This window comes from Fusarium tjaetaba (assembly GCF_013396195.1).
Source record: "Fusarium tjaetaba strain NRRL 66243 chromosome Unknown NRRL66243_c0000039, whole genome shotgun sequence".
In the NCBI taxonomy this organism is placed as follows: domain Eukaryota; kingdom Fungi; phylum Ascomycota; class Sordariomycetes; order Hypocreales; family Nectriaceae; genus Fusarium; species Fusarium tjaetaba.
This window is the reverse complement of record NW_023501235.1, coordinates 25,387-49,251: the sequence shown is the minus strand read 5'-3', so window position 1 is coordinate 49,251 and position 23,865 is coordinate 25,387. Positions and strand designations below refer to the sequence as shown.

The window sequence follows — 23,865 nt, the reverse complement described above, 5'->3', positions numbered from 1 at the left end:
ACTCGGCTAGCGGTTGGATTCGGCTACACCGCCGCCTCACGACGTTAATAGATCACCGACGCCCTTTGGTCAACCTCATGGGCCATCATGATACCACACATTCCACTGTCGATACCTGAGCGAGTATGCAATGAAAAGCACTTGCCGTATTGGTCTGGATTCATATTCTCACTGTCTGATATTACGGACAGCATCTGCACTTTTTTGTTTGCGATTGTCTGTTTTTTTGCACATTTCCCGAAGCATGCTTTTCGTCTTCATACATGGCGCATGGAGTCACTGGCGAAGGAAGTTAAGGGCTTGGTTCGGCTGGTTGGAGTTGGCTGTGCAGACGGCCTATTCATGGGGCACTGGACGGGGAGTAATGGAAGCTGTACGACACGGGCCACGGGGTGGCGGATGCAAGCTGAGCTTGACATTTGGCGGTCTGGCGATGTTTCTCAATGACTGGAGTAGGAGAACTCGGTACGGCTCTTGTGCATCTCGGCTACCGTCGTGAAAAGGGCTTGTGATAGAAAATTGTACATATACCATGACCGGATTACGGAAAGAGCCCAGGAATGGCAGGAATGAAGTTTTACATTTCACGAATACATGGACCACAGTGGGTGATTGTGGCCGGGGCCTTGGATGGTTACAGTGGGTAAATTCGCGTGCTAGTTATCGGCCGCGTGCCTTTGTACGGACGGATAGAGCTGGATGTTTACGCAGAACATGATTAATGTCGAAACGGTTGCCGTTGGAGACGGCGTCTATAAACAATGGATGATTTTTGATGCACTAGCCTTGACTCGGCTTTTAACTGTTGGGTCGCGTCACGCCTGGCCCACCAAAGGGTCAGAGACACGCTCTTTTAGGCCTGTGGCTTGTGTGATCCGCACTAACCTTGACGGGATGCTCTTTCATTGGAGGTTAGCAGTTAGCACTCCAATCACCATTAAACATCATCCAGCACCAATCTTCAAAGACAATCGTTCCAACTTTCACTTGCTGTAAATGTAAGCCAATTGATTCCCCTTAATTTATGTGCTCAAGCTGTCGCATGTGTTAAGCGGCAACATAGCTGCTGCCAATTGAGCGAGAGCGTTGGAACAAGCACAGCGAACAAGTTTACACCTATCCGTCGCATAACATGGCACCCGTCCTTCGAGCAAGACAAAGCTTATCAAAGGATAAGTTCTCTGGCTATTTTAGCAACCTCAGAAGCCAGCCCTACAACGACCCCAATAACTCGCGGGGCTCGAATCCCCATAGGTATGTGTTATCTGACCAGGGGGCCCATTTTCTTATCCCTCTTACTGATTTCGATGGTGAAGCTTGCGATGCATCGCGTGGAATCCCCTCGGGACTCTAGTAGCAACAGGGTCGTCGGAGAAAACCCTCAGAGTGTGTAAGTGATCAAGCCTGCGGGGCCTGTAATGTAAGGCCACTAGAGCGAGGCTGAACGAGATAGGGAACCCTGAAAAGCCTCATGTCAAGTTTTCTACGGAGCTCAAGGGCCACTCAGCATCTGTTGAGAAGGTCGCATTCAACCCAACAAAGGATGCAGAGCTTTGCAGTGTGAGCAGTGACGGCGTGGTCAAGTTCTGGGACGTGAGGACAAAAGCATGCTTCAACGAGGTCAAAGGACTTGGGGACGCTTTTACTCTTGTCTGGGCACCAGATGGGAACACGCTTCTCGTTGGGAACAAGGCAGATGCCATCTTCGTTCTATCGCCATCTCAGTCGACGCCTCTCAGCACGCATCAACAGTCCGTGCAGACCAACCAGATCGCATTCTGCTGGAGCGGTGAGAAGATCTTCGTGACGACAGCAGAAGGACGGATCCGAGTCTTGTCGTACCCTGGATTCCAACCTGTATTGCAGAGCAAACATGGAGAAGAGACGGACGAGTTTGAGCTCAATGGGCATACTTCTTCGTGTCTGACTGCTGATCTACAGCCTACGGGGCGGTATCTGGCGACGGGAGGCTCAGACTCGATTATTGCATTGTGGGATACAACAGACTGGATTTGCCAGCGAACAATTACGAGGATGGTCGGGCCAGTGAAGAGCCTCAGTGCGTTCCTTTGGTATCGATTTATAGTGGATTGGCTAACCTTTTTGACTTCAGGCTTTACGTTCGATGGTAGTTTTGTTGTTGGTGGAAGTGATGAAGGTAAAAGTTTCTAGCCCATGTTTTGAGACACTTTTGCTAACTTGTTTTCTGGGTAGGATCCGGCCTGGAAGTATCACATGTCGAGACGGGAGACCATGTCCACACGTTCAAGACAGCTGGTGCTTGTCCAGTAGTTGCTTGGGCTCCAACAAGGTATTGTCTTGCATATAGTGATTTGGGCATTTTGCGGATCGTGGGTGTCGATGTCGACAGGAAATAATTAATCCCTTAGTCACGTTAAGTATACAATGCGAGGGTTTATACCGGCCCTTGGAAGCCCTCACTTCTGCAAAAAGCAATTGGTACTGTACATAATATTTCGTCGTCAGCATTTAAGCTATCATAGGCCAGCCTTACTTGCTTCTTATGAAGCTCTTGATAGGTTTAGGTCGTGTGTAAGACGGGCTAAATAAGGACCGGTGCGTCCGCGTACGGCCTCGCTTTTCCGCAAAGCGGGATGAGCCAAGGCAGATCTAGTCAATGGAGATGAAGGGCATTTGAGGTTATCGTGGTCCAAAAATTGCATGATGGGGGCCCGGCCCTGCTGACGTGCTGCTCGTGGGAGACAGGCAATTGCAATGGGAAATACCTTTACTCAAAACGCTATACTATGGGTTCATGTCAAGCTCGTCCAAGTTGGATAGCTTCCGGGCGATATGTCTAACTTGGTATGCTTACTATGATATGTGACACTGTGAGGTATCAGAAACAACAGAATGTGCTGTACTTTACAACAAGGAAACATGCATGGCCGTGTGGGAGAATAGACGTTGTATATCGTGGCCACTAGTACTATAGTCAAGTCTTGGTTCTTCAACCGAGGGAATAGTTGGGAGTTGATCATAGTTGTTAAGATAGATGTTTAGGGTAATTGAAGTTCCTGCAATGCTTGTAGTGATTAGGTTTGAGTTAACCTTAAACGTCCAGTGGCTAAGTTGTCACCAACGGTTAACTGATTATGCTGAGCTGAGGAAATATTGTCGTTGTTGACTTGGTCGTGGAGTCGAGTAACTCGACTTTGCGTTTGCGATCTCATACGAGTACGAGAACTGTTTTTATTGGCATTCTGATTGACACAAAATGTTCATATCATTCTTCTCAAGGTTGACAATGATATTTATTCAAGTCGGCCGCCCACCGACATCAATGGCTGCCACTAGAAGAACGGAAACAAGCGAAGCGTGTGGCTGTGTTAACCTAGAGGGCATATGATATCTGCAAGTAATCGTGGATGTTGACGATATCAGTTCAAGAGATGTGATAATAACTTCTTGATGACGAATACAGTCATACTCAGTAATGCACTCGGGTATATTTATTGCTGATTTCCTTCACACCTTGGATGTGGAAACAAACTGAGTGATAACCTACCTTGGTTAATTGCGGATTGCTACCTACTGTACTAGGTATGTAAGTCTGGATCCAATGCCATTATTAATCCTCATGCGCGGTCAAACGACTCCCAACCCTGCAAGGCCAGACTGACGGTATCTACTAGGTACAGTCCATACAAAACGTACTACAACTGTGCAGTACCTCACTCCACTGGCCACCTCTGAAAGCCAGTGACATCCATCTTATAGGTGCGCCAGGCAGCCAAGGTGTATCGCGGCAAGCATCCCTCAAACACCAACTCCCTGAGAACCGTGGAGCCGTTGGCTGAGGTGCCAACCATTAGACAGTAAGGTAGTATCTATCTTAGGCTAGCTAGGCTCTAGTTGTTCCCCACCTTCCATCCGAGTCTGACGACTCCCTCAAGGGTTCCCACCTGCCTCCATCTTTTAACTCCGTAACCTTGCCTTTACTCACGGTGGTGAGCTTGAATCCTATCGCTCCATGCTCCGTGTCGCCGTTTCTTTGGTACAACACCAACACGTTATCTTCCGGACTTTTATCAGCTTCGGTCCTCCCTCCTGATATCCACTTCTGTTTCTACTCTCTTGAATATTCCGGATCTCTCCCCGGGAGGTGCGGACCCTTACAACCGTGTCATCCCGCCCGTCCAGCATTTATTATCCCCGCCGCCGTCTGATCAATCGGTTTGCGACTTCAACCCTCGGATATCAACAAACACAGCCTTCCAGATAGTCCCCATGCCGGACTCAAATGAGAAGGGAGCTGGCACCACCGGCAACAAACGTCCACGTAGCGACGACGCCGATGGGGACGAAACAGCGCCTCAACATGAAATACCCGATAATGCGAGCGTTCCCAAGCCAAAACGACTGGCATGTATGATATGCCGGAAGCGCAAGCTCAAATGCGACGGAGTCAGACCTAGCTGCAGTACCTGCTCCCGTCTTGGTCATACTTGCGCCTACGACGAACAGCGGAGGAAGAGTGGTCCTAAGCGTGGTTACGTCAAGGCTTTGGAGGAGCGACTGAGTGAGCCTCTTCCCGACATACCATCGACAATTGGATTTACTGACGTGCGGCGCCTTTACAGAACAAGTCGAAACGTTACTGAAAACCCAGGAACCTCCGCAGAATATTCCAAAGAACATCAATGTCGCAATGTCCGGACCACCTCAGACAGCATCCCCTGCGAATCTTAATATCTCAAATGCGTCTATAAATCTCACCGGGGATCATAGTATGGACCAGCACTGGAACTTCACCGATAAGTCGCCGCAGCAAGGTGCCATGGACGACTTCAATTTCAATGCCAGTCTAGATATGGGCATGAACAATGTTGGTGGTACTTTCACGTGGGAAATGATTGGTCTGGGACTCGAGGAGCCTCTGCCTCCCCAAGAAACCATTGACGAGCTTCACCAGATTTATTTCGAGAAGGTTCATCCGTCTATTCCCATGATTCACAAATACCGTTACCTTGCCGCCATGAATCTGTATGTTGTTTCCCCCATACTGCTGAAAAGTGAGATGTCTAACCAGTTATCACAGTGCTCCGAACCAAAGACCGCCGGTTTGTTTGCGATATGCCATGTGGACTCTCGCATGCACCATAACAGATAAGTATGCAGATCTGAAAGATCTCTTCTACCGCAGAGCGCGGAAGTATGTTGAAGCAGATTACGTCAAGGGTTATGGAGAACACATGATCTCTATTGCTCACTGCCAGACACATACTCTGCTGGCCTCTTATGAAATGAAGATGATGTATTTTCCCCGGGCCTGGATCAACACTGGCTCTGCTATCCGCCTGGCTCAAATGTATGCATTCCCTAACTGACGCCCGTTTCTCTACTGACCATTGTAGGACTGGTCTCCATAGACTAGACGGGACGGGCCTCGACGTCAAGCAATGTCTTGCGCCACCGAAGGATTGGACAGAGCGAGAGGAACGGCGTCGAACATTCTGGATGGCTTTCTGTCAGGACCGGTATGCCAGTATTGGCACGGGCTGGCCCATGACCATCGACGAACGCGACATCATGACCAATCTCCCTGCCTCAGAAGATGCCTTCATCATGAGCAAACCCGAGCAGACACAGTCACTATCAGAATGCACTAGCCCCATGGGTGCAGGTAAGCTGTCGCCTTTTGGAGGTATCGTGCTCATGGCCTGCCTGTTTGGCAGAAATCTGGTACATCTGCACCGTCCTGATGCCGATGACCTTGACAACGACCTGAATGGTCCGTTCTGGAAACGACACCGCCAGATGGACAATATTCTCCTTAACACATCCCTCTGTCTTCCTCCCCAACTCAAGCTTCCCACTGGCTTGTCGAATCCTAATATTGTCTTCACAAACATGAGTATCCATACCTCGACCATCTGTCTACATCAAGCCGCTATCTTCAAAGCGGAGAAGAACAACTTGCCCGCATCGGTCAGTGCCGAAAGCAAAGTCAGATGCATCACAGCTGCCAACGAGATTGCCAGCATCATGCGCATGATTTCCCATATGGATCTCTCAACAGTAAGCGTTGCCAGCCATCATCCATTAGCGGATATTCTAATATGTTATTAGGTGAACCCGTTCATATCCTTCTGCCTATACGTATCAGCGCGAGTATTTGTGCAGTACCTTAAGAGCCGACCGGACGATAGCCAAACGGCAGACTCACTTCGTTTCTTGCTCTCTGCAATGAACGCGCTGAAACGCAGGAATCCATTGACTGAGTCGTTCCTCGTTCAGCTCGATGTCGACCTCGAAGCACTTGCACTGAGAATCCCCAAGCTGAAGACAGCCTTCCCACGCAATAACGATGCAGTATGTTGGCCCCATGCCGTTTGTCCTCGAATAGCACTAACGTCGCAAAGCCTACCAATCCAGGAGCGCCCAGAGGTGCTAGGTGTGACAACCCGGAGGGAATGCAGGGTATAGCAGCATATCGTAATGAATGCAACTATATGCAACCCTCGAGAGGTGACGGGAATCAAACCGATCTTGTTGAACCTAATCATAGCGTACCAGAGATCACGACCGCTGAAGAGAGTTTCGCTACACAGGCTTGGATGTCGTCTGACCAACAATTACCCATTCTTACACCGAGCTCAGGGGCGACGTTCGAAAAGACTGGATCTGGCAGTCGGACAATGTCTGGTTTTGGCGACGTCACAGGTGACAGCCAAGATGCTTCAGGATCGCCTGATGGATTGACATCAAATCGACCTACACCAAATTCGAGCTCAGGATCTGACCAGCGGAACCATCTGGCCCCCGGGCAGCTGAACGGATCCGGACACAACTCTTTCAACGCGAGCCCAATGTCGCCAAACCAGACTTTGATGAACCCGGGAGTTCTCGATGGGAGCACACAAGGATTCTTTTCGGACACAGCTGGATTTACGATGCCGAGCAGCCTTGACCAGAGTGGAGGCTTTTCAATGCCCGATGGTTGGGGAGACATTCAAGGACAATCAGGGATACCACAAGTTGGCGAGGGCGTTTTACGGGCGTTGATGAATATGGGACCAATGGACGCCATGGATTTGGGAACATGGGAAGCAAAGGACACCTGAGGTCGGTGAACGTGGAATTATTACGGGCGGGACTGATGGGCGAGCAATATGGCATCGAGAGCCTAGCTGGGATTCAACAATTTTCATAAAAAGAAAGAGAGAAAGAGAGAAAGAGAAGGAGGCGAACACACCACGGATCAGAATTGGCACCAGAGAGGGGCGTTTATACGGGACAAACACATCGGCAATTTTGTACACTATGGGTTGGGAGTCTCATGGATGACTTACCATGTATGTTTTGAGTAACTCTGAAGGATACCCAGGTTCTAATGACAATGAAACACCACTACAATTACGACCACAACAGGTGCAGGGAAAGAGAAGAGCTGCGTTATTGGATACCAGCGTGACGATGTTGGTTGGCCATGCTCTCAAGGCGATCCTGCTGGACACAGTAACAATCAAATCAAGAGCCACGCCCGGTTAGCTCAATCGGTAGAGCGTGAGACTCTTACGAGTACGCGATCTCAAGGTTGCGGGTTCGACCCCCGCATCGGGCTGTTCCTATAATACGATTGCGAGCGATTTGCGAGGCTTTCATTTTTTGTCGGGTCCTAGTAATAACCTTATCTAATATCTTTGCGGCATTCTTGGTCCGTGCAGAATTGGTGGGGCGTTTCCCTTGTTGCTTCTAACGTACCTAAAGTTCTGGTATGCAGCTGCAGCACAGTACATGACTCCCTGCCCCTCTTTCGAACAATGACCTACCTAGGCAACGTCTTAAAGCAGCAACAGAAACGTCAGAAAGTGCCACCGAGAGGAATTGGTCGTTCCCACTGAGGGCCGAATCTTACAGTGGAGTTTGTTTTATCATCGCCAGTATCAGGACGGAGACCCACTGCCATGACAGCTCCGAACACCCCGCCTCCGGGCTCCGCCTCTGCCTCCGCCTCCGGGCCGGGGCTATCCGCAACGTTCTCAACTCCGGGTCTGCCACCGGATTATGGACTTGATATGCATGGATATGTGGCACCCAGTATCGAAGAGGCTTACCATATCCATTCCATGCACACTGGTGCTGCTACTGGTCAATTTGGTATACTTGCGCCGATAGCAGTATCGGTGCCTGTTATGGAAACACCGGTTGATGGAATGCTCAGTGTACAAAATAATACTTACCGACAGGAGTTTGGAAGATCGAATGGCCACTTGAGCAGTAAGATTATTGTTGACCCCCCAGATCTGGAGATGTGGCGGAATAAGCTGTTCAACGTGGACGAGACGATTGTTCTTACACAAGAAGAGTAAAGAAGCCCTTCTCAATTTGTGATGATTTGCAGTCCTTAACAGCTTTAGGTTCGAGACATATTTTCCTCATGTAGACAACGTCTACTCCCATCGTTCGACACAGCGTTATAAGCGCAAGCCTTTCATCTCACACTACTGGGACTGTCGTATGAAAGGCCGTCCTCCAGGAACACCCAAATCCGATAACCCCAATAAGAAGAAACGAAAGAGAAATGCGCGCCAGCGCGATTTATGTGATGTCAAGATAAAAATTAGAGAGTATTTCCCGGGGGCTCGACTGGACCTTGATAACGTCAGTGGTCTTGACGCAGGTCTAGCAGGCCAGCGATTGTGGACAATACAGAGAGTCAATGGCAATGGAGGTAATGGAAAGGGGGACGGCGTGGCTGGGCCACATAAGCATACGCTTGAAAGGAGTGACGAGATAAAGAAGAATAGTGTGCAGAGGTATTTGGCAAACCAAGCTGATCTGAAAAAGGATAAGGAGAAAGTCCAGGTAAGCCATATGCATAATGCCAATTCTGAAGAAAACAAGTTTCTAATACGGAGCGTCCTTTACAAAAAGGCTCCACTGAAAGCCACAGGAGCTGCACTACTCACAGCTAGAAAACACGCAAAGGAGAGTGAATTCATGTTATACGCGGCATGTTTCTGGCACGTCGAACTCATCCTCAAATACACCCACTTTCCCATGTATACTAACCGCAAAAGCCCATTCTCTCAACGTGTCTGGATGGCTCTGGAGGCAAAAGGGATTCCCTACCAGTACTGCGAAACAGATGCCTTCCGTCACCCGACCCAGCCCCTCCCAGCTAACCCTCATGGCTGTGTGCCAACCATATTACACGGCGACTGGTCATGTTCGAATAGTGCTGTCATATTAGAATATGTGAGTCTGGTCTCAAAGTTGCTGGTTTGTGATATTGATGAGATGCGCAGCTTGAAGATCTCAGCCAAGGAACACCGATGCTTCCGCTAGACTCAAGACTGAAAGCCCATTGTCGATTCTGGATTGACCATGTAAGACACATCTCACTATCACCAAAATCAGAGGCGACACTGACGTTATGGAGATCAACCGTCATATCGTCCCGAACTTCTTCAAAGTCCTCCAACGTCAAGACCCGGCTTTTGGAGATGAAGCAGGAGTTAGCTTACAGGGCAGTATAGATGCTCTGGTCGAAGCTGCAGACAAAGAGGTAGTTTATCCTGAGCTCTCGGTACATCGCCTGTGACCGACATACTGACTCCAATTCATCATAGGGTCCGTATTTTCTCGGGCGAAGCATGTCTCTGGTCGATATACATCTAGCACCATTTGCTCTTCGATTCTCTAGAGCCCTGATCCCGGCGAATATACCCTCTCCCCCACCTGGATCACGCTGGGCGCGATGGCTGGATGCTATCGAGGGAGATAGAAGCGTGCGAGCCACAACTAGCAACCAGGTGCTATACAGTGAGACACTAGATGCCTTGATGAAGCAACATGGGCGCCATCAAATTCAAGAAGCTACGCATCCATAGGGAGCCCCTAACAATGCCTGAAATTCTCGGGACATTGGAAAGATTGGTACGAAATATCGACTGGAGCAGGACGTTGTACCGTCTACAGGCATATTCCGGTTGTGGTCAAGGGGTATCTATTTCATTATGAATATTTTGTATGAATAACATAACGCCTGGCGAGGGCGCTTAGACGGCAAATATGTGATAATTACGGTTCGAAGTGCCACGAGGCCGCTATATAGTACCATCTGGCACGGAGGGGTCGCTTCTCATGGACCCTCTCTTCCTCCTCTTGATAGCATCCCACTTCTCTTCTATCGTCACCAGCTCGCCCCCAAGTCGTGCTTTGACTCTTCCTTCGCCAAGCTCCTCGAGCGTTTTGGACTCGAGGTAACTCTTGCCATCGTACTCGACGCGACGCTGGGAATCAGGTAGGTATGCCCAGGAGAAGATGGCACCCACAGCAGCCACAGACCCAAACAGGAGAAAGATGAGTCCTTGTCTGTTTTCTGCTTGATATGACTGGTTTATTCCGTATACGACTAGAACAGCAACGAGACTGCCTAGCTTCCCTGCAGCAGCAGATATTCCGTGGCACAGACAACGATAGCAGGTCGGGAAGATTTCGGCTGGTATGATAAATGTCAACGTGTTGGCGCCTGGCGATCCATGGTTAGTTCTGGACATGCGAAATAGAGAGTGTGCTAGCTTACCAAAGTTGAACATGAAGTGGCAGATGGCTACAAACACCACTGTCGCCGGAGCACCCTTTTGTTGATGGACGCCATAGTAGACGCATCCAGTGATGACGAAGAAGCCAGCTAGAACGAGGAAGGATGCCGTGAGCCACTGACGTCGAGGGATGCGGTTGGCAAATAAGACGAAACAAGCGCTGCCTGCGATGGATGCAAGCGAGACGGTTAAGAGATATTGCTTTGTTTGCTCGATCAGCACGTCGTAGATGGTGTTGCAGGGGTGCGTCGCGTCGGTCGACCAAACTGGAAGTCCATCGGTGGCCCAATCCGGTACCGTCGAGTTCCCCCCGCGAAGCGATGATGTCCAACACTCGAGGGAGTCGTCAATCTTGGTCGGCGTGGTGGTCGCCCACATCGTCGACAGGGTGCCTCTGTTATCGAGGCTCATGCCATAGAAGGAGACGTCCAAGAAAAACCATGTTGCCGCCGTGCCCAGCAGATATGCCCAGTTCCCGTCGCGGATGAAGTAGTTGTGGAGGTCCTCTCTCGAAAATTGCACTGGCATCGGCTGCTGCGAGCTACTCGCAAGATGCATCCCATCTCCAAGGCCATTTGTGCGATACGAAGGTGCAACATGGTGGTTCCCGTCGGGGGACGTAGTCTGATATGTTGCCGTTGCTTGTGTTTGAACGAATAGGTTCATCGGGAACGAGTTCTGTCCGCCAACACCGCCACTCATGGAGCGCCCGTTAACACCTCCGCTGGGGAATGCTTCTAGCCCAGCACCTTGGGGAGCACCGTAGATCCTTTGAGTATTTGCCAGAGCCATCCTCGGTTTGTTCCTGACCTCAAGGCTGTAGATGCCACAGTCGAACAGGAAGAAGCGAAAGATGATGGCGAGCAGTGCAGGGACGGCACCCGACCCGATGACAATGCGCCAGACGCCGTCCAATGCCTTTTTGCATTCCTCTTCATGCAATCTATCGAGCCCGCAACGCATTCCTTGGAGGTTGTGACTTCGCTCGAAGCCGAGGAGGACAAACAGGCCTACCAACTGTGCCAGCGCCTGGCCGATGGGCTGCATCATGAAAACGGACGAGAGCATAGTGGCGCGAGATTGTGTACTGGACCATTCCGATGTGATGACAGCGCTGAGGGGGTATTCAGCTCCGATTCCTACGGTGTTTGTTAGCATCCAATTTTGTCATTTCTTACGTATGGTTGGAAGCCAGAGGTTGGTTGCTCAGGAGGTTTCACGCACCAATGCCCATGACAAAACGCCACCAAATGAACAAACCGAGAAAAGAGAGATCATTGTAGCCATGACTGCTAGTGGCGACTCCAATCGTAGAAACAATAACCAGAACGAGCTCAACGCCATAGAGGCGAGTTCGACCATAGCGATCCGCAAGGTAGCCAAAGAGGATCTGACCAACGACGGATCCCAAGAGTGTAAAGAAGTTAATGAGTAGACCCGACCATTCCGGGCCATTTGGCCAGTATACAAATGCGATAGAAGCGAGGATTACATTTGTCGAGAAGAGATTATAGCTGCTCACGAGTTAGGATGTTGTTGCGCAGAAGTGGCGAGGACAGGAGAAAGCTCACGAGTCTGTTAAAAAGCCAGAGGCGCAAACACCCCAGATGCGAAAGTTCCATGAGTTCAAGTCAAGCTCGTAGCGCAATTGTTGACGATCCTGTTATGTCAGAACCGTTGTAAGTCAACAACATCAAAATCATGAAGATAGAGGAGGGAGAGAGCCTTATGTATGTGGCACGTTGATGTGCCATGCACTGACTTACCTGTGCATCCTGCGATGGCAGAGCAGAGCTGTCCGAGCCCAAGAACCCGCGGTTTTGGCGCAAAGAATATCTCGAGAGAATGGACATGATTCGCGACGGGGATGAGCATCAGTTGCAAAAGTTCCAGTTCAATTCAGATCAGAGGGGGTGGTCTGAGGACTCCTTTTGGGCGATCTGATCCAAAAGAGCCCGATGAGCGATGGGCAAATTACAGTACAAGGCAATTACTGGGATTGCGGACAAGCAAGGTCCAAGGAGGAAGAGGAGAGGATTGCAATTCTCATGGCCGTGTTCGAATTCAGCAGTAGTACAGAATAGCAGGAATAGAATAGAGAAACAGAGTCAGAGTTAGAACCGGAGCAGGCCGCGAGCTATGAATGAATGAATGAATGAATGAATGAATGAATGAATGAATGAATGAATGAATGAATGAATGAATGAATGAATGGGTGTGGGATGCCATCGCAAAACTAACTGTGTGGCAGGCAGTTTAAACAAGGACTGCGTTGCGTTTGCTGTGCCAAGCGCGCGCCGCAACGATGAATTACCTTAGTTAGTTGATTGCTTTGAGCTGACGGACCGGACCCCTTGGCTAAGGCACGCTTGGCTTCACTTGGCAGAGCCCTCTGAAAGATTAAGTTATCTACCCTTGTTTAGAAGCGCGTCCGGAGCCTGGGTACCGACCTACGTACGGAGTACACGGGTGGTTTATTAGAGATGGTTGGCGCTCCAAGTGTTTCACAGTACCTACTACCTACCTAAGTACTAAGGTATCGAGCTGAACAAAAACGTCTCCGAGGGACCACCTCAGTTTCGATAGGTCAGCGGTGCCAAGAAGACAATACTACCTACCTATGCAAGTTGATTGTCTGGAGAAGAGCGACGATCTTTTTGAGCAGCAGCAGAAACACAAATGACTTGCTTCATCAGCGACTGTTTAGGGGTCCGTCCCTTGTCAGCCAGACTCGGTAGCCCGCGTGGGTACAGAATTGTCCGACTTGTGAAGGGCAATCAATCAATCAATCAATCAATGCCTTTGATAGAAAAATAATCCAATGGGGGCGACACCTCCCTGAGTCTGGAACCACTGTGGCTTGTAGACTTGCATTGAGTTAACCGTTTAAGACAACGGAACAAGGCATTGGGCAGTTGTGAAAGAGGCACGTGGTGTTGAAGCTTGGTCGGCAGAGCGTGGGGGGGATTTGAGGTCGTGAAGAAGTGGTTTACATAATCATGTTTAATTGAAGGCGAAGAAGAAGCTACTGTTGCTGATGCTGAAGATGGTTGCATTTCAAGGGAGACGGCGCTGTATTCTATCTACCTACGTATCTATACCTTTAGTACTTTACATACTCATGCTGTACCTTGACTAGTGCCTCGCTCAATCAATCTAGGTCCTGGGTCCGAGTGCTGCAACCCAATTCCATGGTTCAGGGAATGCATCAGATCGACGTTGCGACCCTCAGTACAGAAGATCTAAGCCGTTATTGCACGGATCCATAGTCTTAACCGTCTTGATATGACTTATCTCAACTCAAAGAGGAAGGAAGCATATCTTTATATCGTGGAGAGCTGGTCATTCTCGGGACGTGACGGGGCAAATGGTGATTCCGATGTTATTTAACTTGTCGAGCATATCGAAAACTCATATGCCAACCGTACCTATTTGACTTACAGCACCACAAACCTACTTTCAGCCCAAGCTGCAATTGAAAGATCGCTGAGCGTGCCGAATCATACATGGCTCTTCCGCTCTTTGTCAGACCATTATCGAAACATGCATCCCTATACTATACTGTGCAAAAAACTCCAAGCTATGCCATCACGCTCAGAGCGACTAACACTCATTGGAGGCTCCAACGCCAGTTGAAGGTAATGGGTTATACAGTAGTAGCACGCGGCTCTGCCCCAGCAGCTAAGGGACGTCCGTATTCGTGATGCTACGGATCTTTCAAGCGATGCCGACGAGACTGATAACTTTGTCAATTGGCAAGTCATAAAAACATGCGATCAATTCCGGATTCTGGTGACATCCATCCATCCATATTCCATACAAATCAAACAAGACTGACTGATGGGTCCAGACAATCGGAATTGCTAGCCGGAGCTTGGCCTAGCTCCAGTGCAGCATGCGAAAAAGTACCTAACTACTGTAGACCCCGGAGCATTAGCTAGGGGAGGAAAGAAAACTCAGGACCTTAACCTTAAGGGCTAAAATTCTTTAGGTAAATTTAGCCTAAGCTTAGGGGACTCTTTACTTAGTTTATTTTAACACCCTACATCAAGGTTCCGTGTTTTCTTGCCCCCTGAGGATTAGATACCTACCTCACACAAAGAGCCCCACGGCATGCATGAGACCCATAGAAGCTTTCTTGGCCGTGTTCCCTAGCCCATCAGAATGTCCCATGGACCCCCGTGCGCCGTGCTCCCGCTGTTAGTGGACCACCAATGGAAGACAAGCTTCTGCCCATGTGGCGTCGACCCTTGGCTGTCGGTTGCACAACGCAACCTACGACATTTGCTTTCTGGGGACGACTTCTTCTGTTGCCAACAACTGGCGGCTTTGCGACAGGCAGCGTGCAGCGTGCCTGTCTGTGTGTGGCTAGCCCTACCTGCCTGCCTTAGTACATACCTACAGGCTACAGGTACTGACTGACTGTATCCATCCATCCCATCCTCGCCAATTCGATGCGGGCACCCAAACATATGCCTACCTATGTACGTACGGACAGGCTAGACAGGCCCCTCGTTGAGTCAACCATCCGTGGAAATTCACCGCGCTCGCCTATCTGCCTTTTTTTTTACTCCTCTCCCAGCACGATTTGCGATGGATGATGCTGGCCTGCAGCTGGTTTATGGGACGAACAACGAAAAAAGACACAGACACACTTGCTTAGCTCTAAAACTTCTAGGAAATCGCCTTGAACTTTGATTTCTCTCCTGCCCTATCTCGGGCTGGGCTGGGCTGGTCTGGTCTCGTCTGGTCTGTCCTGCTTTGCCCTCTACATACATACTGTTGTGACAACAGCTTCGGTGCGATATCTCTATGTACGCGAGCTCCAACTTTACTTCATCCAAGATTGGGGATCCTCGGCTCCTGGAGCCCATCTAGCACACCATTCATTGTACACGTACGTACGGATACAGAGACAGATACAGATACATTACTGGAACTCCCAAGGTCTAGTTTCCTGTTGTCGTATCAGAGGGGCAGACGAAGGCACCAGCGGCTTCCGGAGCTACCCTTGCCAATCTAGTGCTTGAAGTCTATCCCGACTGAGTACTCGTACATACCTTACTCGGTGCCTCCACGTTGTATCGCTACTCTATTGTTGAGATTCTGCCTTTGCGCCGGCCTAGGCATTGGCGATATCAGGACCTCGACAGCCAAGAGCCTGCCGAGCCGCCATTCCTCTGTCAACATAGGCTTCCACACGGCAGACCTGACCCGTTCGTTGCCCAAGCAAGTTCAATCGAGCCAAAGCGTGTCAACGGCTTTGGGGCTGGTCACTGGGATCTTCAAGAAAGCGCCAGCAGAGAGACCACTCGCACCTCCTGCGCCGTTGTGACCGTGTCATGACATGTCCCCACCGCTCGGTCAGTCAGATCGCCCTCGACTGCTACCAGCGACAGCATGTCGTCCTCGGGCTCGTCCTTTACTTCCTCGTCGCTCGGTCGCCCTCCAACATACGGACGAACATACGTCAGTCCGGTTGATTCAACCTGGACTCCCACCTCCGGCATATCAACCATTTCTGCTCCGACCACCGAGGGGTCGGGAACTGGCACCTCGGTACTCGATCTGGGACCCCCGGGTTTCCAGGCAACAATGTGCGACTCTCTCCCGGCCCGCCGTCGTTGATATGAATGACATTGCATCTGGCTGACACTGGGATACATCTAGAATCCTTTTTCAAGATACTCCTGACGAACGAGTCGTTTACTTGGGGCCTTGGGAAGTGGTGGGTTCTGAGCAGCGCCGTGTTCTGTGGCAGGGTAGCTACCAGAACGAACTGCTCGAACACTTCTGTATGTAGACTTGATCTGCTGCTTTCCACATCCAACGTCAGCTAACTCAATTCACTCTCAGTGCCCTCCGACACACCCTCCGATATATATCCTCATACCCTCCACTCTCGCCATCGCCCGTACTATGACCCTTCGGACATGGAGAGATATCTCACGTTTCAGGAACCTCACCGGATTCGATACACAACGGATGAGGGTGTTTGTATACATGACCAGTACGTCACGATCAGATATGAGTTCACAACAGTCGAGAGCTCTATTCAATTTCAGGGAGATTTGCGCAGAAAGGACCTAGTTGATTTCTATGACGTCGACGTCGTCTGGACAAACGTCCATGGTCGCACAGATGGCTTCGGCAAGGTGAAGGGGATCGGTGCGATTCAGAGACTCAAGTTGTGGAGGGATCGATATACGACTTTCCACTCCCTCAGCGTGTGTGCGAATAAGACGGATGGCCAATATCGAGAGTATGATATTCACTCGTTCGACGGGGAACTGCGCGGGCGGGACGACCGCGCAAAACAGCTTCGAATCAATGCGGCTGGCAGACGGCATACTTCGGGCGACGACCAGCAGCACTCACACCGACGCTTTTCACTGCCGCATCGTATGCGATCTCGAACCAGGACGAATGATTCCTCCGAGCCAAGATCATTGCAGCAGCCGACTCTTGACATACGATATCTGGCCATCCAGTTTACTGAGCGTCAAGGTTAGAAATTAAGAAATAGAGCGAGCAACGGCTGCCCTGGCCGGGTCTCCAAATCTGTCTCCCGACATGTCAGCTAACAGTCAGACCAGCATACCGACGATTCATCGAGACATGGCTTTATTGCCACAGTTCGGACCGCGAATTCAACGGCATCCCATTTCCACCAAACCATTTCGAACTGCCCTCGCCGCAGATTCTGCCGGGACATTCTCCCGATTTCCCGGTGTCAGGATGGCCGAACCACATGCTCGAATCGGTGCCAGAACCCTCGGATGCGGCCGAAGCTACGCCTTGAAAAGGTCAAATCCGAGTCAGATGCCATATCAGTATCCTCGACCAGTTGCACCACCGAGACGAGCCACATGTTCGTGCTGCAGTGCGTGTTCAAGTGGGGTGACAGTAGTTGCAAGGTTTGATGTTGACAGCCCACACCCTTTCACCTGTCAGAAATGAAAGCGCTCATCAAACGCCGCCCAAAAGGGCGATAATCAGCAGCCGCCCGTTGGGGATTGGCCGGAACGTCAAGCAGAGGTTATCAGGCTGTATACCTCATGTCGCTATCCGTGGGCAGACAACGGGGAAATGCTCGGGGTGCCCCCACACCGACTCTCAAGACCCCGCGGTGCCTGGATCGTACCATGGAGCTGTGTCGTCATTGAGATGCACAACCCGCCGTCATGAATGGAGAGTTGATAAACTCAACTCAGGCTCCCTTCTCCCCTACCATCCATCGCTCACCACTGCTGCCACTGCTCCCCCGTTCCTGATACACACTCAACACCAAAGTATTGACACCTTCAACGTACAACGTAGTTCCACCGGTCATGAAGGTCATTCTCGCCATCAATGCCGGCTCCAGCTCGGTCAAGATCTCGGTCTATACCGCAGATAAGAACGCAGAACCTCATCAAATCGCAGAAGCCTCAATCGGAGGATTGACTGCCCCGCCAGCTACGCTTGCTTATACGCGTCGCGGTGAGAAGGTGGTCAGGGCGAAAGAGGTTGCCGAAAGTGTCAAGAATCAAGAGGATGCTTTCGACCTTCTCCTTAAGACGTTCATTGATGACAGTGAACTCAATGAAATCTCTTCAAAGGAGGACATTGCCATCGCTAGCCACCGCATCGTTCATGGCGGAGACTATGATCGGTCGCAAGTCATCACCCAAGATGCCTATCACCACCTTGAAGAGCTCAGCGACCTGGCACCACTCCACAATGGCGTCGCCTTGAGCATAGTCGATACTTGCATCAGCGCGCTGCCCAAGACCATCAACGTCGCCTGTTTCGACTCGCAGTTCCATACAACTATTCCTCCACACATCTACACATATCCCATCGACCCAAAGATCGCCAAGAGCAATCGCTTACGCAAGTACGGATTTCACGGAATCAGTTATGCATTCATCACAAGAGCCGTGGCCCAGTATCTTGAAAAAGGCGTCGACGGCTTAAACATGATCGCTTTGCACCTCGGCAGCGGTGCCAGCGCCTGCGCCATCAAGGGCGGCAAGAGTTGGGATACGAGCATGGGGCTTACACCTTTGGCGGGCCTTCCTGGAGCGACTCGAAGCGGCAGTGTTGATCCTAGGTAAGGCGCTCAATCCCTCAAAAACACCCAGGCACCCAAACACCCTAGGCCTTTGGGCCTAAGGCCTAGAACTTAGAACCATGCCCCACCGGATGCAGCGGAATGCTACTCTCATCAGATCATACATGAGATCCGGAACCGAGGGGTGGGATCAGGGTCTTCCTTTCTAAATTAAGGTTCTTGCATGCTGACCCTTGCCAACCTTTGCAGTCTTGTCTTCCACTATGCCTCCGATGTGGGGAAACTCTCCCCTGCATCCACCAAACATCTTCACATCTCAAGGGCTGAAGAGATCCTCAATAAGGAGAGCGGCTGGAAGTCCATGACAGGCACCACCAACTTTGGCGTAGTTGCCGAGTCAGACGAGCCCACCCACCGCCTGGCCTTTGAAATCTTTGTCGATCGCATTGCCGGCTTTATCGGCTCTTACTTCGTAACCCTCGAGGGTCGTGTCGATGCTTTGGTCTTCGCTGGCGGCATTGGAGAGCACAGCGCCAAGCTTCGATCTGCTGTCGTCGAGAGGGTTGCCTGCTTAGGCTTTGCCCTCGATGATGCTAGTAATCGGGAACCTATCAAGGATGTGGTCCAGGAACTCGGTAAACGTGATGCCAGGCAGCGGGTGCTCGTCTGTCAGACAGACGAACAGCTGGAGATGGCCAGATTATGTGCAGAAAAGGAGGATATATGGGAATAGGGAACCGCACGTGGTGTGGTACGAGAATCATGAAGCATGATGCCAATTAGTTGAGTAACGATACTGGATGATTAGACGATCAAAAGCATACATACAAATATAAAAGAAATTAGATTTGATTTTTACTTGTCATATGTAACGTGGTTGGCATGCGTGTTTTGGAAATGTCTCAGGCTTGTCAGAACATTCCATGTGACAAAAACTCAGGAGCGCGTAAAATGAATCGAGTTGCCTGTCGACCATCAGGCCATTGGTTACCAAGAGTATACCATAAACAAATGCTAGAAGGTGGATATTTGTTTGTCTAGCAAGACAGAGTCTCATGAGTATTGACCTATTTATTTATTGACTTGGATAGGTTGACGACAAGCTCACCAGGTATTGCAGTGATGAGTCCTTAGGTTTGAGGTAAATGGACACAGCAAGTCGTCCTTAACTACACTGGTGACAAGGATTCACAGCATACACAGTTGTAAATAAAAGTGTTCTATCCTTGCACATGGGCCGACATTACAAAAATGCTTGAGGAGAATATGATACAAAAATTCAAAATGGTATCAATTGTATACAGTTCGTGTGTTAAGTCCAAGATGGAGGCGCCACTGACGGCAACTATCCAACTCCTGGTGACTACACAGAAACCTGCCTCACTGCCGTCTAAACACAGCCGTAAGGGGCAGCGACCAAGTGTGTACTATGCCGCTGTTTCGTCTTCTTCCACCACCAATGCCCAGAGATGCCTGATATAGCCCTCGAATGGGCCTATCCTAAAAGATCTTATAGTTGAACAAAAGTTGGAAACATCAAATCGTGAAAACCCCGCCAACGCCATGCGTTTTTTTTGCCCTTGAGATTGAAACTCCAAGAGGGCGCGTCCTGTCGTCGTTTATCTAAACCGTGCCCTTTATGGGAACCATCCATGTAGCCGATCGTATACTCGCGACACCGTCCAATCCCAGACACCTTTTGAATAAATGATCAATAGAAAAAGGAAGAAAATAAAACAAATCCATCCAAGTGGAAAACGCCTTTGAATCCGGGTTGCTCCTCGTGTGTTCATACAACGCCGTAATAGAAACAGTACATTGAACAGAATAAAAGTGCAGCAATGTCTGTGTGGGGAGGGGAGGTCATTTGGGGGGATAGATTGTGCCCCAAGGCTCAAGTCGATAGGTGGAGTAATTTGTGTGTAGAGATAGGACTTGTCAGAGGATTAAGATTATCAATAAAGTAATGCCTGAGAAAAAAAATCTTTTTTGCAAGGAAGAGAATGCCACGATTGAGAGATCCAGCATTGTTCCCTTCAGACACCGGAACCCTCCTGGCATGCTACGGCCATAGCGAGGGCATCCAGACCGCTAGGTGTCCTGCCAGCAACGGGGCGGTTGAGAATGGGCAAGTTGCGGCCGCCCAAGTCCCAAGATCCACTGTTGACAGTGGGTGAGGCCAGCGGGGGCGTGGGAAGGGGATAGGGATCAGCGTCGCGTCGGCTCCTGGACGAGGATGTGCGGCTCGCGGAAGGGCGACCGGATGTAGAGTTACGGCGAGCGTCAGCGAGGGATGTCCTGTGGCTGCGCTGGCTGGTAGAAGAGCGACTCTTATCCTTAAAGTGGGTTTCGAGATGTTGCTTCATGTTGTCGGCGCGAGTGAACTTTTTCTGGCATCCAGCAAAAGTACATTGAACAGCTTTCTCCGCAGTGTGAATTTTTGAATGGCGCGAGGCATGACCTGAGGTAGTGAAGGTCTTTTCGCAGCCATGAGTGTCGCGGTACCTGCAGGGATACCTCTTTCCGGGGCGCTCGGGCATAGGCGAGGATCGGGGCTGGCTGACCATCTCAGCGTCGTAGGAAGCTGAACGGGTGCTGTCGGCGTATTGGGCATGCTTCGCCTCCATGTTGTAGTCCTGAGGAATTGTGTACATGACCTGTTGTCGAGGGTAGTAGTCGACGTTGGGAGTCAGAGGAGAAAGAGGATCGTTGCTCATTTGAGAGTCATAAGAGTCGGAACGAAGAAGTTCGGGAGTGTTTGGCGAAGAAGAACTGCTGCCCGGGGTGGGGTATGATTGAGTGAAGGCATAGCTGGAGTGAGAGTGGAAGCTGAGAGGTGGTCGTTGCGTTGACTGTTGTTGTTGTTGTTGGGAGGCAGTTTCGTCATTAAGGAGTGAAACTCGTCGACCAGCGGCGTTGATTGCGTGCATTGTCATTGCGGCAGTAATTGTGAGCTGCTCTTGGTAACTTTGGTGGTTGCAGTAAGATCAGTAGAACACAGCTACTGATCGGATCAGACTGGGTGACTTGATGCGCCTGGTTGTGGTTGCAGCTCCGAGGGAAGCGAGGCGGACGCAAATAGCGGGATGGCTAGTCGCGGAGCTTGTCTGGACTCGAAGGGACCGAATGAAGGGATTGAGAGCTCAAAATCGCCTCCGCTTTTTAGAACACGAGACTGATGGGTTTCTCGTGGTCTGTTGCGTGCGTGCGTGTTCCTGAAAAGACAGGGGTCCGGTAGTGGTAGCGAAGGGAGCAAGGGAGCTGATTGATTATGGCGGTGTCAATTCTGCAGTAGGGAAGCAGAATAGTTGGAAGATTGGTATCAAGTTCATGTATTGCACAGAAAGATAAGCAAAGATCTGGCACAAGTGGTGATTGTTGTTGTTTAGATAATGGAGGTTGCCGAGGAATCCAGTAGACAAGCCAGAGCCGGAGCCAAGGAGCAACGATAAAACAGACGGAGAGGGTGACTGGATACACGACACAAGAACGGATATAACAAGCAAGTATCCGTCGATGATCAGTCCAAGATGGAAGCAAGTTTGAGAGATGAGAGTATATCGTAGTAGTAAGTAAGTAAATAAAAGTATGAAGAGTGAAGAACACCAAACAAAGCGAGGCTGGAAATGATGGATGGCTGGAGCTTAAGTTTATAAGTAACCCGTTGGATTCGCAAGGAGGAAAAACAAGGGGAGTGAGAGAGTGTGAGTACGTATAGAACGGAGGGAAACAGAGCACACGCCTCTCGGTTGAAGGGGGGGGTATTACGGGCAGTAAGAGCAAAGAAGGGAAAAGAAGGGATAGAATTGGGGTGGGAATCAAGCATGGGATTTTTTGCGCAACCCCATCGATCGATGAGATCGAGAAAAATGTCGAGTCTGAATTGAGAGTTACGATGAATGGACGTAACTTGGGTAGGTTGGCCTGAATGAGCCACACACACCCTAGAGCATGGGGTCCACCAGCAACAGACAATGGTGTGTCGTTAACTCCTTTTTTTTTTCTGCTTCCCCTCCCCTTCTCTCCTCTTCTGTTCAGAGTGTTCAACTTTGATGGGGAAGAGAAGAGAACAGAGAGAGGGGGGTAGGGGGGTGTGAGGAGCATTGTGGCACTGGCCTCCAAAAACGAACCCTGTGTTGGTATGGGAAACTCTCCAAAGAGGCACCTGCCCTGAGAGTCATCAGCAAGCTCCCGCTCCCCCTCACCATTTGTCCCAAGGCAGGCCAGGCAGGCCAGGCTGGTGCAACCGCTGAGACGGTTTTGGCCGGAGCTTACTGGAGAACAGTGATAGTGGTAGCATCCACTAGCCACCTCGGAGTGATGAAAAAATAAATGCATCCCTACCTAGGTTCTCACCTCACCTACCTACCTATGGACCGGATTCAGAATATGGTGGGTTATGCCTTGATTTTCCCCAGCTACATAGGTACCTACCTACCTGAGGTACGCATGGATCCGACTTGACATTTCGAAGCATGTGAGTACAGAGGGACCTATGTCAGGTATCTACAGGTTCCCCCTCTCTGATCGCTTCTTTTTTGTCACGGAAGAATACTCACTCTATTCTCCTGGTTTCTTGTATGCATGTATTTGCTGCGGCGCGATTTCGCGCTCTTGTTTTTGTCTCTGCCTTGGTAAGTGGGAACATAGGCTGGTGTGGGGTGGCTTGCCAGGGACCAAGGGGCCTTTAATGGCCTCCAGCTGCAACCACCGAGCTCTCGCCAGGGTCGATGAAGGATAACCGCCAAGGAACAGCAGGTGTGAGGTGGCCAAGGGCTTGCTTTTGACCTTCTTTTAGCGCAAGCCATCTCTAGAGTCCTTTTTTTTCTGGGAACACTATCCCCCAAATAGCTCTCGCTCAGCGAAACAACTGTAGGTAGGTAGCGAGTAGTCCTTTCACCTCACCTCCAGCTTCCATGTAATGCCGATCATTCGCGACCATCTTCCTTAGACTAATCACAGCAAACGGATGGATAGGTACTGAATATTGTCAAACTTCACCTTGCTTTGCTTTACTTTGCTTTGCTTTGCTTTCTGCTCAGTCTTTTCCTGCAGGCAGTGACTGACTTCCTTGCAGGGCTTTCCACCCTCCTATCCCATCCATTGCTACCACATAACACGCCATGTCTTGATTGACACTGGGCTCACCGGCGCCCACTCGGTCGGATGCTGCGCCAGTGAACATTTTCTAATCACAGCGCACAACCCACAACCCAATAACTCTAAACTCAAAGA

The 23,865-nt window shown here is 50.2% G+C and overlaps 7 protein-coding genes across 7 annotated transcripts; 5 read left to right on the top strand and 2 right to left on the bottom strand.

The window, feature by feature from the left end:
* Window positions 1-1,132: 1,132 nt before the first annotated feature.
* Window positions 1,133-2,132, top strand: FTJAE_2139 (uncharacterized protein; the record flags this gene model as incomplete). The annotated part of the gene is made up of 5 exons (XM_037348302.1): window positions 1,133-1,254; window positions 1,364-1,390; window positions 1,434-1,952; window positions 2,006-2,059; window positions 2,114-2,132. The coding sequence occupies 5 exons, from the start codon at window positions 1,133-1,135 to the stop codon at window positions 2,130-2,132; spliced, it is 741 nt and encodes a 246-aa protein (XP_037210736.1).
* A 2,119-nt stretch (window positions 2,133-4,251) lies between these two features.
* On the top strand, window positions 4,252-7,088 carry FTJAE_2138 (Zn(II)2Cys6 transcriptional activator; the record flags this gene model as incomplete). Its single annotated transcript, XM_037348301.1, has 6 exons — window positions 4,252-4,587; window positions 4,634-5,007; window positions 5,063-5,332; window positions 5,379-6,042; window positions 6,094-6,336; window positions 6,387-7,088. 6 exons carry the CDS (start codon window positions 4,252-4,254, stop codon window positions 7,086-7,088), a joined length of 2,589 nt encoding a protein of 862 aa, XP_037210735.1.
* Window positions 7,089-7,931: 843 nt separating this feature from the next.
* Window positions 7,932-9,860, top strand: FTJAE_2137 (glutathione S-transferase omega-1; the record flags this gene model as incomplete). The annotated part of the gene is made up of 5 exons (XM_037348300.1): window positions 7,932-8,332; window positions 8,385-9,225; window positions 9,276-9,356; window positions 9,410-9,556; window positions 9,600-9,860. The coding sequence occupies 5 exons, from the start codon at window positions 7,932-7,934 to the stop codon at window positions 9,858-9,860; spliced, it is 1,731 nt and encodes a 576-aa protein (XP_037210734.1).
* A 216-nt stretch (window positions 9,861-10,076) lies between these two features.
* On the bottom strand, window positions 10,077-12,427 carry FTJAE_2136 (high-affinity phosphate permease phosphate-repressible; the record flags this gene model as incomplete). Its single annotated transcript, XM_037348299.1, has 4 exons — window positions 10,077-11,713; window positions 11,799-12,088; window positions 12,146-12,234; window positions 12,341-12,427. The coding sequence occupies 4 exons, from the start codon at window positions 12,425-12,427 to the stop codon at window positions 10,077-10,079; spliced, it is 2,103 nt and encodes a 700-aa protein (XP_037210733.1).
* A 3,547-nt stretch (window positions 12,428-15,974) lies between these two features.
* FTJAE_2135 (acetate kinase) lies at window positions 15,975-17,376 on the top strand (the record flags this gene model as incomplete). The annotated part of the gene is made up of 4 exons (XM_037348298.1): window positions 15,975-16,171; window positions 16,245-16,369; window positions 16,431-17,081; window positions 17,162-17,376. The coding sequence occupies 4 exons, from the start codon at window positions 15,975-15,977 to the stop codon at window positions 17,374-17,376; spliced, it is 1,188 nt and encodes a 395-aa protein (XP_037210732.1).
* Window positions 17,377-17,905: 529 nt separating this feature from the next.
* Window positions 17,906-19,363, top strand: FTJAE_2134 (acetate kinase; the record flags this gene model as incomplete). Its single annotated transcript, XM_037348297.1, has 2 exons — window positions 17,906-18,669; window positions 18,880-19,363. 2 exons carry the CDS (start codon window positions 17,906-17,908, stop codon window positions 19,361-19,363), a joined length of 1,248 nt encoding a protein of 415 aa, XP_037210731.1.
* A 1,303-nt stretch (window positions 19,364-20,666) lies between these two features.
* Window positions 20,667-21,566, bottom strand: FTJAE_2133 (transcriptional repressor; the record flags this gene model as incomplete). Its single annotated transcript, XM_037348296.1, has 1 exon — window positions 20,667-21,566. One exon carries the CDS (start codon window positions 21,564-21,566, stop codon window positions 20,667-20,669), a length of 900 nt encoding a protein of 299 aa, XP_037210730.1.
* Between the last annotated feature and the right edge of the window lie 2,299 nt (window positions 21,567-23,865).